This window comes from Pituophis catenifer, unplaced genomic scaffold, assembly GCF_029215685.1.
Source record: "Pituophis catenifer annectens isolate HBS135680 unplaced genomic scaffold, rPitCat1.0.hap2 SCAF_6, whole genome shotgun sequence".
Taxonomy (NCBI): Eukaryota; Metazoa; Chordata; class Lepidosauria; order Squamata; family Colubridae; genus Pituophis; species Pituophis catenifer.
Window position 1 is genome coordinate 11047252 of NW_027256886.1, and position 14515 is coordinate 11061766.

The window sequence follows — 14515 nt, forward strand, 5'->3', positions numbered from 1 at the left end:
TTTTGACCTATTTATCCACTCCTCCATAGTAGATTGATTAGAAACATCTTCTAAACATGTTTTTACAATGCCCCATTTCAACAATTTTATATATAGCTCTATGTTTGTGGGCAGCAGATTTCCATTGCTATCCATTCACGATAGCAGGGACACTGACACATTTTTCTTTTTTTCTTTTAACCTACCCCGAATGCTGTAAGATGTTTGCAGGATTGCAGCAATCTTACCCCTGAAGTCTTGTCATAAATCTCATGAGATTTTGGTCAAATCATTATCGTCATCATCATCATTAACAACAACAACAACATTTTAAGAAGGGCTAAGGAAGTTCCAGATGCCCATGGACATTAATGGATATGATGATCCCTCATATATGTAATGTGAAGCTTTTTCGGTAGATTACTGAACAGAAATTCATCTATTATTAATGACTATTCAAATGCTTGTAATCGTTCACTGAAGAAAACACAGGTAGTCTAGATAAAGTAGTAAATGGTGGTTTTGATTTTGGTTTGATTTGGTTTTTTATGCATGGTCATTACCTGGATGCCACCTAATTATACTCTTACTAGACTTGAAAATTGTCCATTTTTAGACACAACTACATTATGAGCAATTAATCCGTTTTTTGGACAGAAATCCAGTTACCGCATATTCCTAACATGCTGTATTATTTTTTTTTATATTTTTTAGGGTTATATCCTTCATCGTGACCTCATGGTTTAAGCGGGCATAAAGATGAGTATAAGCAGTGATGAGGTTAACTTCCTCGTATATAGATATTTGCAAGAGTCCGGTGAGTAATATTTATCTGAGGAATTCATTTTGAAACTAAGAATTAAGATTAAACTGAAAAAAAAAATGAAATTCATTTTAGCCTGTCTGACAGGATTAAAGAGAAAAAAAGTACTGTTGTGTTGATTCACAGTGATTTTTCCATAGCCTTTCTTCATATATATTGGTGGAATGGCTTTAAGACGTGAAAATTGGAAAGACAGTGCAGTGTTTCCATTCTTACTTGTAAATTTGTAACCCAAGAACAGTTGCGTTCTGGGGTCATTTAGGGTTTTATGTTGCCTCAATTGCTAGGGGCTGTCATTGGATATCTGGAGTACAGAGTGACCAGTTGGCTGGTCACTTAACCAAGCACTGGTTTCCACCAGAGTCAAAAATAGCTATGCAGATATTTGGCAGTTGTCTGAAGGAAATGGAATCCAAAGAAATGGAGTTCCATAAAGTTAGTTGCTGCTCATGCCTGAGAATTATCCTTTCCTGGAAGAAGTAACATTTCTGCCAAAATCGGGCCTTAGGACAAGGAATGCTTGTATCCTATGGCTCATGCACCAACTACAGCTCTATCTGAACCAGGATACCCTAGAATTGTGATGGCGAACCTATGGCATATCAGTGGGCACGCCAGTTCAGCTCTGGGGCGCATGCGCGTGCCAGCCAGCTGATTTTCAGGCTTTCTGAAGTCCAGAAATAGTCCTTTATGTTCCCTACACCAGAAGTAGGGAAACAGGCTGTTCCTGCCTCCAGAGGGCCTGGGGGGGGGAGGCCTGTTTTTCTTTCTCACCTGGCTCCAGATCCTCTCTATGCACTCCTAGAGAGGCTCTGGAGGCTGTGGACAGCAAAAAACATCACTTCCTGTCCAACCGGGAGTTGGGAAATGGGCCGTTTCAGGCCTCCAGAGGACCTCTGAGGGGGTGGGGAAGGCTGTTTTTGCCCTCGCCAGATGCATAGAGAGGATCTGGAGCCAGGTAAGAAAGAAAAACGGGCCTACCAGGCCATTGCGTGCCAGGAGTGGATGGAGGGAGGGTTGTGTGCGCATGCGCGGGGCGCATAAAATTATGGGTGTGGGCATGCATGTGCGCGCAACTCCCCCGCCCCCCTTCCTGGCATGCGATAGCAAAAAGGTTAGCCATCACTGCCCTAGAAACTCCCTAATAGCCTCCTAGTTAGATGAATTTATGTGACGTCTGTCCAAGCAAGCAATCCAAAAATGGCATCTGGAATAGGAATATAGCCAAAGTTTTTATAGGAATATAACCAAGGAGTTATAGCAGTTAAATTGTTGAACTAGTTTAGGAAAGCAGAAAGATTAATTTGTTTGTTTGTTTTGATCTAATTTATATGACCTCCCACCGCATAAAACAAAAATCTGGATAGCTTACAACAACTTAAGCTATTTCTAGAAAAACTTCAGCCACAGAATCTCATGGATGACACTCACAACTCTCTCCTCTACACCCCTAATTGTTATGGGGATATATAGTAGGGTAAGCATATATGTTGCCTTGAGTGCCTCTTATAAAAGATGGGATATAAATTTAATAATAAAGATTGGGTGGGAAGAGTTAGGGCCCACCATTTGTATCTCATTGATAGTAGTGGTGAAATCCAAAATTTTTTAATACCAGTTCTGTGGGTATGGCTTGGTGGGCATGGTGTGGCTTGGTGGGCGTGGCAGGGAAAGGATTCTGTAAAATCTCCATTTCCACCCCACTCCAGGGGAAGGTAACATTTGCTGGTTCTCCGAACTACTCAAAATGTCAGCTACCAGTTCTCCGAACTACTCAAAATTTTCACTACCGGTTCTCCAGAACCTGTCAGAACCTGCTGGATTTCCCCCCTGATTGATAGGTATTATTTACAGGAAGAAAGCCTTCTCAGTGGCATCCCCCAATTGTAATTGTTACTACTGTTTTCTTGTAAGCTGTTTTTTCCTTCTCTGAGAAGAAGAGTGATACAGAAAAACAACAGTAACAGCAACACAATTTTAGCCAGAACTGAGGTTTAAATTTGTATACTTCCATAAAACATCTACATAATGCAAATTGGTAAATGCATATTTTCAACATTTTTTTCTGGATTTCAAATCAATTTTATGTTAAATATCTGTGATCAGATTCCTAGAGTGACTTTAGCAAAGCTTCTTATTTGGTGTTACTAGGTTAAGGAAGCAAATTTATGTTAACTCGTGTAAGGACATTGAGGGTTATAATTAAGAAAATTTATGTATTCTTAGATTTTAAAATAATATGTATTTTTATGATCTGTAGACTGTTTAAATAAACTGACTGATTTTTGGTACATGGTTGGCTGACAGCTGCATTGATCCTCTTTTTTAAAAAATCATCAAACCAAAGCAATGATGCTACAGAATTCTAATTCATCAAATGTAATTCCTGATGATGTTCTGTTTACAGATAGTCCTCATTTACCAATGACTTGTTCAGCAATCATTTAAAGTTACAATACTGCTGAATGAATGGTTCTTAAAACTGGCCCTCAAAGTTCCAGCTATCATAGCACCCCCGCAGACACGTGATTGCAATTCAGGTGCTTGGCAAGCATTTATGATGGTTGCACTGTCCTGCAGTCTTCTGATCACCATTTGCAACTTTCCTTGCCAGTTTCCCATAAGCAAAGTCAATGGGAAAACCAACAGCAAGTCCCTCTGGCTTTCCTGCACTTATGCAGTGCTGCGGCATCCTCAGGCTCACATGCATCTCCCACATTTTTTTGTTTGGGATCCCCATTGCTTCCCCTCTAATAACCCACACATTTTGGGATTACAACAGAAGCTGTGTTTGTTTGTTGCTAAGTCCGGGGTGTCAAACTCGATTTCATTGAGGGCGGCATCAGGGTTGTGTTTGACCTTGGGGGGGGGGCAGGAGGAGTGGCCACTTTGACCTCATGTTGTGAGTGCCTGTGGTGGCCCCTGTGGTCTGCTAGTGAAAATGGAGCTCGGGAGGGCCACACGCAACCCTCCGGAGCTCCTTTTTTCCTGGCAGACTGTGGGCCAGTCCTTCATTGTTTCCAGGGTGGCCCTCGGGCCAGATCTAAGCACCCTGTGGGTTGGATGTGGTCCATGGGCCTTGAGTTTGACACCCCTTGATGTGGATATGTGACATTGTGCTCAGTCACTACATCATTAGGTATGGCAATCCTAATCGCATTTCCTAATTGAGAAACAATTAGGAAACCGCATTTCCTAATTGTTCCTTGTTTGAATATCTTCTTGGTGATCAACGCTACTGGTTGATCAAGATATGATGTTGTGTTCGGTCCTTTATTCCTCTGTTCTGTAAGGGCTATTAAGCCAATGGTATTTCTTGGTCATCTGGCTAAAAGTTGATTTATGTTTTGTTTTATTTTAGTTGAAAGTAATGGCATACGTTCAATTTACAGATGAAACAGAGACTTTTTATTTGACATGACATAGCAAAATGGGAAACGTATGGCTATGCAGATGTTGCTTAGCTATAATTCCTAGCATGCCTCCTTGTTAACCATGCCCGGCTGTATGATTGTGCTAGCTGACCTTATATTCCCCGTTCTATGTAGAAAATGCAAGAAAGAGTAAAATTATCTCTGTCCAAACCAGTATTCATCAAGTTTATAGACCAGTGTTTCTCAATCTTGACAGCATGCTGGCTGGGGAATTCTGGGTCTTGAATTCCAGACAATTTAAAGTTGCTAAGGTTGAAAAACACTGTTATAGACTGCAGGCTATTTAATTCTTGGATACTGTGCTTGAGTATACATTCAGCTGGAAGGATCTGAAAGACTTTTTCTGCAAAGTTTGAAATATATTTTATATGTAATTGGGGGGAAAAAAGATGCTAGTCGGAGGCAGTCTGATTTGCATTTCTTTTAATTTTTGTCAGTGTGAGAAGAAAATCTTTTGCCTGTTGGAAATTCATCAACATATATTTGTTTATTTAAATATCTAAAATCTCCCCCCTGTCTCTCTCTCCCTCTCCCTCTCTCCCTCTCCCTCTCCCTCCCTTATCTCTAACGCCATTATTTTTCATCCTTCTATTTATTTAAACAAACTTGATACAACCTAAAGATCACGAAAACAGGAGTAAAGAGCTCTGAATCCCTTCTGTTTTCATATCTGGATGCAGTATAACGTCATTGTTCAAGTAGACAGGAAAGTCATTTTAGGAAAATGGCTCTAAGATAACCCATTGCGGGAGTTGAAGTAAGCAGGTTATCTTTAATGCAGGAAACAGCAATTTAATATTTCCTTTTAATCAGGGACAAGGATACCTGAGAATTCCACTAATTGTTTCTGGTACACAGTCCCAAAAAAAGGATCTCATGCCTAAGTTGTCCCTGGCTTTATGTGGAAGGATTCTCTTCTCCAATAAATTGAATGAAAATCCACAGAGATCAATTTTTTTGTATTGTGAGAAGCTGAATACTAAGGATTAATGTGAACTGAAATAATACAGGGAGAATAATAATAATAATAATAATAATAATAATAATAATAATAATAATAATAATAATAATAATAATAATAGCAGATCTGTCATTTTCTGGCTGCAGGTCACTCAGCCTTTTGATTGTCCCTGTCTGGCCCACAGTGTATGTGGGTGGGAGGTAGCCCTCCATAACAATTCTAGTATCTTGTGTGGCCCCTAGGAAAATCAATTGCCCTCCCCTGGTATATAGGATTAAAAATGTTTTGCCAATTTGAAGGTGTGTCTGGCTTCTAAGATGGTATTTACATTTGGCTGGGGTACTTTCAAAACAGGGACGTGGTGGCTCAGTGGCTAAGATGCTGAGCTTGTTGATCGAAAGGTCGGCAGTTCAGCGGTTCGAATCCCTAGTGCCGCATAAGTGTGGCTCCCGTTACTTGTACCAGCTTCTGCCAACCTAGCAGTTCGAAAGCACGCAAAAAATGCAAATAGAAATATAGGGACCACCTTTGGTGGGAAGGTAAAAGTGTTCTGTGCGCCTTTGGCATTTAGTCATGCCGGCCACATGACCACGGAATGTTTTGGGACAGCGCTGGCTCTTTGGCTTTGAAACAGAGACGAGCACCGCCCCCTAGAGTCAGGAATGACTAGCACATATGTGCGTACTCTTTTACTTTCAAAACTGTCATTTTGTTTCCTTCACATTTTCTCTCTCATCTCCCTTCCATTCTTTTAACAAGATACTCATATTCCAGCAGATCGTTGCTCTTTTCATTTTCCGTTCTCTAAATATTTTTAGCTTATATTTCTGGGAAAGTCGGGATTCCCCTGAGCATGCTGTCACTGCCATCATTTTTTGAGGGTGATGCTTTTTTAACTAGACAAGAATTGGCAGAAGATGTGAAGGACTTTGATCTACTACATTCAATTCCACCAATTCCTTTCTTGGTCTCTTTCGGCTATTATTACTGTGTTATTTCTGCTCTCCTCCCTTTGTGCTTCCCACCCTCCTTCTGACTGGGCAGGATAACTAGCATAAATAAATGACCTCATGTCGTGTTTAAATTTTCAGTTTCCTAGCTGATTTGTTCCCAGGAGCAGCAGAACGCCAAAGCAGACACTTCAGCTATATTAAGTTCTGCAACTTGTGATTAGTTGGGAGAGCATTGTGATTCTGCCCTTTCGAATAGATAACTGAAAGATGTGGGTGTCACAAGAGGAGACGAGAGATGAAACATGTATGGTTCATTATTACACAAATGACACAACGTAAAACTTTGCGTCAGCTGTTGAGGAACTAGAATGTAATAGCAGAATTGGCATGGTGATAGTTAAATGCATCATTACTGTGTCATTGTGATTTCAGAATCATTTGTTTTTTCATTTTATTTCTTACTTCGGTTATATTTTATGTTCCAGGAACATTATCTGAAGAAAGAATGAGTAATATTGATGACGTTTAATCCATAATAACACCGTAACAGTAACATGACCAGATAAAATTTATGGTAAAACAAGTATCGATGAAAATTGCTTTTATCTGGCATCCAAAACCGGAGAGGCAACAATAGTTTAATGTGTCTGTAGATAAAATTCAGAGTGCTAATCGCAGAAAAAGTTCTGGCTGCAAATATATTCTCCTTGTTTAAACAGAGTTGAGATCCGGGGAAGTACCTCCAAGCAAATGTTAAACTTCAATGAAGTTGTAACATCCTTGGATTCTAAGCTGAATAGTCAAGTGCTAAGTTCCTTTGTTTTTTCTTCAAGAATGTCGCCCACAGATATAGACCAGGGATCTCCAACCCTTGGTCTACTACCAGGCCGTGAGCTGTTCAGAACTGGGCCGCCTGAAGCCTGGGTGAGCATGTACATTCCAACATGTGAGCAGCAGCCAAATGTGTGTGTGCATTGCTCCATTTGCGCGAGCAGTGAGTGTGTGCCTATTGCTATGCAAATGGAGCTGTGTGTGAGCACACTTGTCCGCCACTCGCGTGGAACCGTCTTCTCTTCCCGCTCCCCCTCCCCGCCCCCATTGATCCACAAAGCCAGAGAAGTTGGGGAACTCTCATACAAACACAGCGAATCTTTTTTATTTTACTTTTTTTTACAAAAAGAAAGAACCCTGTCTTTTCACTGTTAAATATACAACAAAAATTCTTAATTTTCTGCCTCTGCCCAACACACTTCCTTGTAATAATGATTAACCCGAATTCTTTTAGAATGTATTAAAGACTTATAGACCAAACACCACTGCTTTAAACGTGCTTGGAAATGGACTAGAAATCTGTGCTTCTGGTTCCTTTTTGTTTTGTTTTTTGTATTAATTTATAGGATTAAACTTTTGCAGATCCAGCATCTGTCTCAAAAGAGTTTCTAACCTTTCCCCTTGTGACAGCTGCAGCTATTTAGGTGGGAAATAAGGAGCCTGGAACAGAGATAATTATTTTGAAAACATTGACCAGTAACCAGGGTAGCAAGAGAAGCTATAGGCAGTCCATTTCAAAAAGGATGGGAAAAGAAAATATGGGATTTAATGCTGGGGCTGACCTGTATAGATCAGATTTTTGCTCTTCATAATACTTGCTTTTTGTTACAAGTAAGAATCTATATAGCTACAATAAGTGTCTTACCTGGACCAGAGATGGTATTCAGCCGGTTCGTACCGGTTCAGGCGAACCGCTAGCGGCAACTGCAGGTGGGCCCGTCCACCCTCCCAGACGTAATGTTGTCCTATTTAGCCATATTTTCAAGGCTTCGCGCAAGTGCGGAAGGCACACAAGCAAAGCGCATGCGCAGAATGCCGGGCACATGCGTGGAAGGCGCACACCTGGAGAACCGATAGTAAGAATATGTGGAACCCACCACTGACCTGGACCCTGTGGTTCTTATGAGAATACACTTCAGATAGATTGTGGCAGGGCACCTACCAACTCCATTGATGGATTAGAAATCTTTTGGTTCTCCATATCTCTCCGGCTATTCGCTTTTATCTAGCGTGTTTCTCTATTTCAGGCAAAAAGATGAATGGGTCGATTCTTTCCTAAATGCAATTTAGATATCATGCCAAAGTACAAATCACTTAGGGTTTTCTGAAAATATTTTTTAAAAAAAAAACCTTGATGTAATTAGATCATTTTAAAGTTATCTTATGTTCTTGGGAAATAAAAAGAAATGATTATTCAGAGAACTACATTTCTGGATCAGTGGGCAGGAGAGACTACTATGTGATAAATCAACTATCATTCCAGTTAATGGTTACTCCTTATATGAGGAAGAGTAGCATCCAAAAAAAGAGCTGAACAGACACATTAATGCCAGTAATGGCATGTGTGTGTGATCCTCACAGTCTTTCTATCTGCAAGATTCTTTAGTAACACTTGCACATGCTCTGTATCTGTCAGTCACCTCTGCAGAGGCCTCAGCGAGGTCCATCGCAACTTAAAACGGTCACTATAAATGATTCATCGTCATTTGAGGACTACATCTATGTCCATTTTGTTGGTGTATATAGAATTAGAGTATCCTGAAGGTCTTAGGACAGATCCTACGTTTGTGGGGTTTCTAACTTTAACATAGTACATAAAACAAACAAGATATCATACTTTTATAAATACTACTACAAAATCCAGATTTAAAAAGAAAGACACCATAAGCCTGAAACCTCAAATTCTTCAGTTTCGAGAAACAGAACCTCTCCATTTAAAGCTGTTCTATAGATCCTAAATAGAATGGAATGATTTCTAAATAAGCACAGACTTCTGGGTGCTTTGGCACTTAACAAGTGGGGTATTGCTTGGGGACCAAATGCACATGGGATTGTATTTCTGGCTATAATCTCAACCTTTCCATTTCGAGGTTGTGCTTCTTTCAAGCACAGATTTATGTCCCCCTTCAGAAGGGGTTTAAAGGTAAATGAGAAGATGTGTGGCATAATTGCAAGTCATAAACTTCTGATAGAGGATTATCTCTCACTCAGCTTCCCCCCACCCTTCAATTTCTACCTCACCACAAAACCTGGCATTCAAAACTTGAAAGAATCGATGGAGTTATACAGGTAGTCCTTGATTGATTTATGACCACAATAAAGGCCAACATTTTCTTTGCTAAGCGAGACAGGTGAATTTTGCTCCATTTTATGACCTTCCTCGTCACAGTTGTTAAGTGAACCCCTGCCGTTGTTAAATTAGTAACACAGTTGTGAAATGAATCTGGCTTCCCCATTGACTTAGTTTGTCAGAACCGAGATGGGAAAGTTACAAATGGCGACATCGCCCTACGAAACGGCAACCGTCATAAATACATGCCTGCTGCCAAGCGTCCAAATTTTGATCACACAACCATGGGGAAGTTGCAAGTGGGAAAAATGGTCATAAATCACAGTTTTTAAATGCCATTGTAACTTCAGTCACTAAACAAATGGTTGTAAATTGAGAACTACCTTTATTGTTTTCCCCAGAAACAATTTCACCTCTTTATCGCCACCATCATCAGATATATGTGGCCTTTTTATTCAAAAAAGATGATTAGGGGACTGGAGGCTAAAATATACGAAGAACGGTTGCAGGAACTGGGTATGTCTAGTTTAATGAAAAGAAGGACTAAGGGAAACATGATAGCAGTGTTCCAATATCTTGGGGCTGCCACAAAGAAGAGGGAGTCAAACTATTCTCCAAAGTACCCGAGGGTAGGACAAGAAGCAATGGGTGGAAACTAATCAAGGAGAGAAGCAACCTAAAACTAAGGAGAAATTTCCTGACAGTTAGAACAATTAACCAGTGGAACAACTTGCCTCCAGAAGTAGTGAATGCTCCAACATTGGAAGTTTTTAAGAAGATGTTGGATAACCATTTGTCTGAAGTGGTGTAGGGTTTCCTGCCTAAGCAGGGGGTTGGACTAGAAGACCTCTAAGGTCCCTTCCAACTCTGTTACTCTATTCTATTCTAAAATCAGCTTCTTATCTGCATTGTCTTATCAGGAACTTGGCCACGCAGTTAGCATATTTATGAAATAAACTGCCTTCTATTTTCTGCTATATGTGCACCATTCTATATATAATATATATAGTTTATAATATATGTATATTAACAAGGTCCCAGTAGGGAACATTTTGAAAGTTCTAATTACGTATGAATGGCTTAAGTTGAATCTCTTCCTCATGATGGATTTAACTTTTTCAGGGCAAAGCAAATAATGCATTTAGATCCATTAATCCTAATTTTCCTGCTTTGCAAAATGTTAATTATTCTGTTCTTGAAAGGGCGTGCAGAAATAATGCATGCCTAGTGATGGCATGCACGCACAATTAAAATGTTTTATCATGGTTAATCCTTCCTTGTATAGGCATATTCTCCCTTGTCCAATACAATTTAAAAAAGAAATGAACACAGAAAAAAAAAATAATTAGCAAATACATCTCATGCCTCACCCCTTGTTTTAGGATTGGTATATTTAACCAGTGTTTACAAAAGAAATAGGTTCTTTCCAAAAGTGGGAATTAAATATAAATACCAAGAACAGTGAGTGCTTTTACTACTGCCTTCCGTTAAGCGACTTGAAGATAAATTATCAGCAAATTCTACAATTAAAAAAATAGAATCAGCAGCACATTGATAAGGCAGATGGGAACAATATCTTCAAATAACTCCCTCATACAGAAAAGCCAGCACTTATTCATCTTTTATGCTTGCTTTCTCACATTATGAAAATGAAGATATTCTAAGCATAAACACCATCTCATAGCTTGCTGTTACTCATTTGTGTCTGTGGTGAGAGTTAGCTTGTGATTTAATAAGGTGTGGAGCTACAGGTTGACTTGCAGTGACCGTTCAAAGTTAAAACGGCACTGAAAAAAAAGTGAAATATGATTGTTCTTCACACTTGCAACCATTACAACACCCCTGTGGCCATGTGATCAAAATTCAGAGGCTCGGTAACTGGCATATATTTATGAGGGCTGTACTGTCCCAGGGTCATGTCATCACCTTTTGACAAGCAAAGTCAACATCTTTCACTTAACATCTATGTTACTAATTCAGGAGGCAACTGGACTTTTTTGTTTTTTCTTTTGAAGAGATTTCACTTCTCATCCAAGAAGGTTCTTCAGCTCTGACAGGATAGTGAGAAATGGAAGGAAAGAAAGAAAATCCAGTAGCCTTCTGACAAAGCACCTTTGGGACAACCATGACCTGGATGGCTGAGAATCTCTCCAGACATCTATGCTACTAACTTAATAACTGCAGTGATTCACTGAACAACTGCAGCAAAAAGGTCATAAAATGAGGCAAAAGGCGCTTAAGAACTTTCTTGCTTAGCAAGGGAAATTTTGGGATCAATTGTGTTCATAAGTCGAGGACAACCTGTAATAAAAGTTCCATTTACATAGGTGATAACTGAATTAATTCTGTTTTGATGGGATTTGGGGGGTGACGTGATTCTTTTCCATAATTATCTCGGCAGAGGGAATAGATCTCAAATGTGAGAGGGATCTGATAACTTTAGTCTTGATAGGCCCGTGTATAATAAGTAGCCATTTTTGTGAAATAGGAAGAAAAATTTGTTTTATAAGGAATGACAGTTTTATTTAAAGGCTTACTTTATCTGCTGTAACGTCTTTCTCCATGCCCACATCGTCAACACATCTGCGAGCTTTCTTTAAGTACAGCAGCTAACTAAAAAGAAGCAGTTGGATTACTTTTTCCTTCTCTAGTGAAGGAGTGAAATGTTGATTGTGCAGAAGAGACCTATCTCATCTGAGAAAGGCTTTCTCAATCAAACTATTCAAGCCGTCTGTGGAAATATTTGGGATGGTGACTTGGAAGCTTCATCTATTGCAAAATGCAGATGTTGGATTGTATACTGGCCCAGATTACAAACCCTAAAGGGTTTTCAACATTTGAAGCCGCACTTCTTTCCTGAAAAAAGCTGCCTGAGAAATTAAGATTTTATAAGGGTATGCTTCAGTGCCTCACCATTCAAAACAGAACAATATGTGGAGGCACAGAAGAAATTTTCTAAGCTGTGGCAACCAAGTGGAAAATGTTCCCCCTCTCGTGATTGCCCCAATATAATTTTGATTTTGACTTTCTGGTTTTTCTTTGAAGACCTTCCGCTTCTCATGGAAGAAGCTTCTTGGATGAGAAGCGAAATGTCAGAAGAGAAAAACCAGAAAGTCCAGTTGCCTCTTGAAAAAGCACCTTTGGGACAACCATGTCCTGGATAATTAAGAATCTCCATAGACATTTATTGAACTAAGTCTTCCCTCTAGATTTAATCATAGTAATATAACGGTTAGGACATCAGGCTAGAAACTTGTAGTCTGTGAGTTCCAAGTCTTTCCTTAGGCATGATGCCATGTGGGTGATCTTGAGACAGTCATTCTCTCTCAACCTTAGGAAGGAAACCGTGGCAACCTTACCTAGAATCTGGCAGGGTTTGGTCCAGCCAGTTTTGTTGGGAGACATCACTGATTTGAAGGCACCAAAACAACCACGCACATACCTTCTTGAAAAGTTTTGAGATTTTTTTTCCTGGGATCCTTGAATGCATGATGGGTTGTTGTCATTTAGAAGCTTCTTTCTTTTCATATCAGTAGCACATTTCAGGTATATTATGAGGAACCTCGCGGTCCATTTCCAAACTGCTGGACATGAATTTATATAAAACGTTTGACTGAAAATTTCAGTAATCCATTGAGGCTGCTGAGAATTGAATGGTTATATCTTAGATGTCCTTGGCTGTGATCTAATTTACACCTATTTAAAACGGTGGATTGGTTAATATTAACTAATGTTAAATATGCCTCCTTATTGTTCTATTTTAAAGCAGAACTTTAAACTTACATTTATGTGTTATTCTTTTCAACAGTTCACACTGACTTGATGATACATGATCAATCAAGTAGCTTTTTGCTTCTTAGGCTGCATTCTGGTTTCTATTGTTTTTAATTGCTTGACAATACTTGATATAGTCTTGATTGATAGTTTCCTGTTCTTTCGTGGGCTTTTTTGTTAATCATATGAGTTTGTTTTCCTGCCGTCTTGAGATATATAATTTGAGACATACAAAGAAATAGCTAATGCAAAATTTAAATGGAAGTGTAATATTGAATCAAGGTATCCATTACCTGGAGATTGATCTAATTTGGTGTTTCTAAAGAAATATAGCAAAATATGTGTTTGGTAAACATCATTTGAGAGGATATAGGAGAAATCGGAATTCTTTGGCCATCCTTTAACTCGGATTGAACATTTAAGAAGAATGGCAATAGCCTTACTGGGTTATTATTACAAGGTTATTTGGGGCTAATTCTGTTTTGGGATTGCAAGAGTGTCCTGCTAGTTTCTGTCAAAAGGAAATCAAAAAAGGAGATAGAAAGATTTAAATAAAGTTTGAATTCACTGAATTCCATGAATGTATTTCTTAAAATAGCACCCAATATTATCCCTTTCCCATTGCTAATCCAGAAATCGAGCATAGGAGTAGAACAGTGATGGCTAACCTTTTTGTTATGATGTGCCAAAAGAGCGTGTGCCAGCATCCATAATGCAATGCATGTGTGATGCCACCCATGCGCCCCTTCCCCATGCATGTGCATGATTCCCCCGCGCATGCGCACATGACATCCCCCCCATGCCCCGTTTTGGGCCTAGCAGGCCTCCCTGAAGCCTCCTGGGACTAAAAATGGGGTGCGGAGGTGCACCACTCCCTCCTGCTCCCACGCATGCGCATGCGACCCCCACCCCACCCCCCACATGCATGCATGCACACGCGTCTCCCGTATGCCCCTCTCCTGCACATGCGCGGCAGAGACCCAAAAATCAGCTGGAGGCACGCATGCATGCGCGGTGGAGCTGAACTGGAGCGACGGCTCGCATGCCTGCAGAGAGGGCTCTGTGTGCCACCTGTGGCACGCGTGCCATAGGTTCACCATCAGGGGAGTAGAGTAACACTTTAGGGATAGAATAAAATGAAACATGGACTCTTAGACCACTCAAATCTCCTTCCATATGGTTCTCTAGGGGAAGTTGTTGCTGCTTGTGACTTTACCATGTGCTCTTTCTGGAAATGAAAACATTTCTGTAATTTCTCCCTTGCCTTTAGGGTTTTCTCATTCAGCATTTACCTTCGGTATCGAGAGCCATATCAGCCAGTCCAACATCAACGGTGCTCTGGTGCCCCCAGCTGCTTTGATTTCAATAATTCAAAAAGGCCTGCAGTATGTGGAGGCGGAAGTCAGTATTAATGAGGTAAGACATTTCCTCATCTACAGGACCATTGGGATGTTTTTCTTCCAATATTCT

At 40.0% G+C, this 14515-nt stretch overlaps 1 protein-coding gene across 5 annotated transcripts in view; it reads left to right on the forward strand.

The window, feature by feature from the left end:
- The window catches only part of TBL1XR1 (TBL1X/Y related 1), a 243633-nt gene that overhangs the window by 198298 nt on the left and 30820 nt on the right, over positions 1–14515 (forward strand). For all 5 annotated transcript variants that reach the window (XR_011600525.1, XM_070946263.1, XM_070946265.1 and 2 more), the window contains 2 exons: positions 694–796; positions 14316–14461. Coding sequence is in view for 4 of the 5 variants with exons in the window: in XM_070946263.1 (XP_070802364.1) it covers positions 739–796; positions 14316–14461 (204 nt within the window). In the remaining variant the exon portion in view is untranslated. The remainder of the gene's footprint in view (positions 1–693; positions 797–14315; positions 14462–14515) is intronic.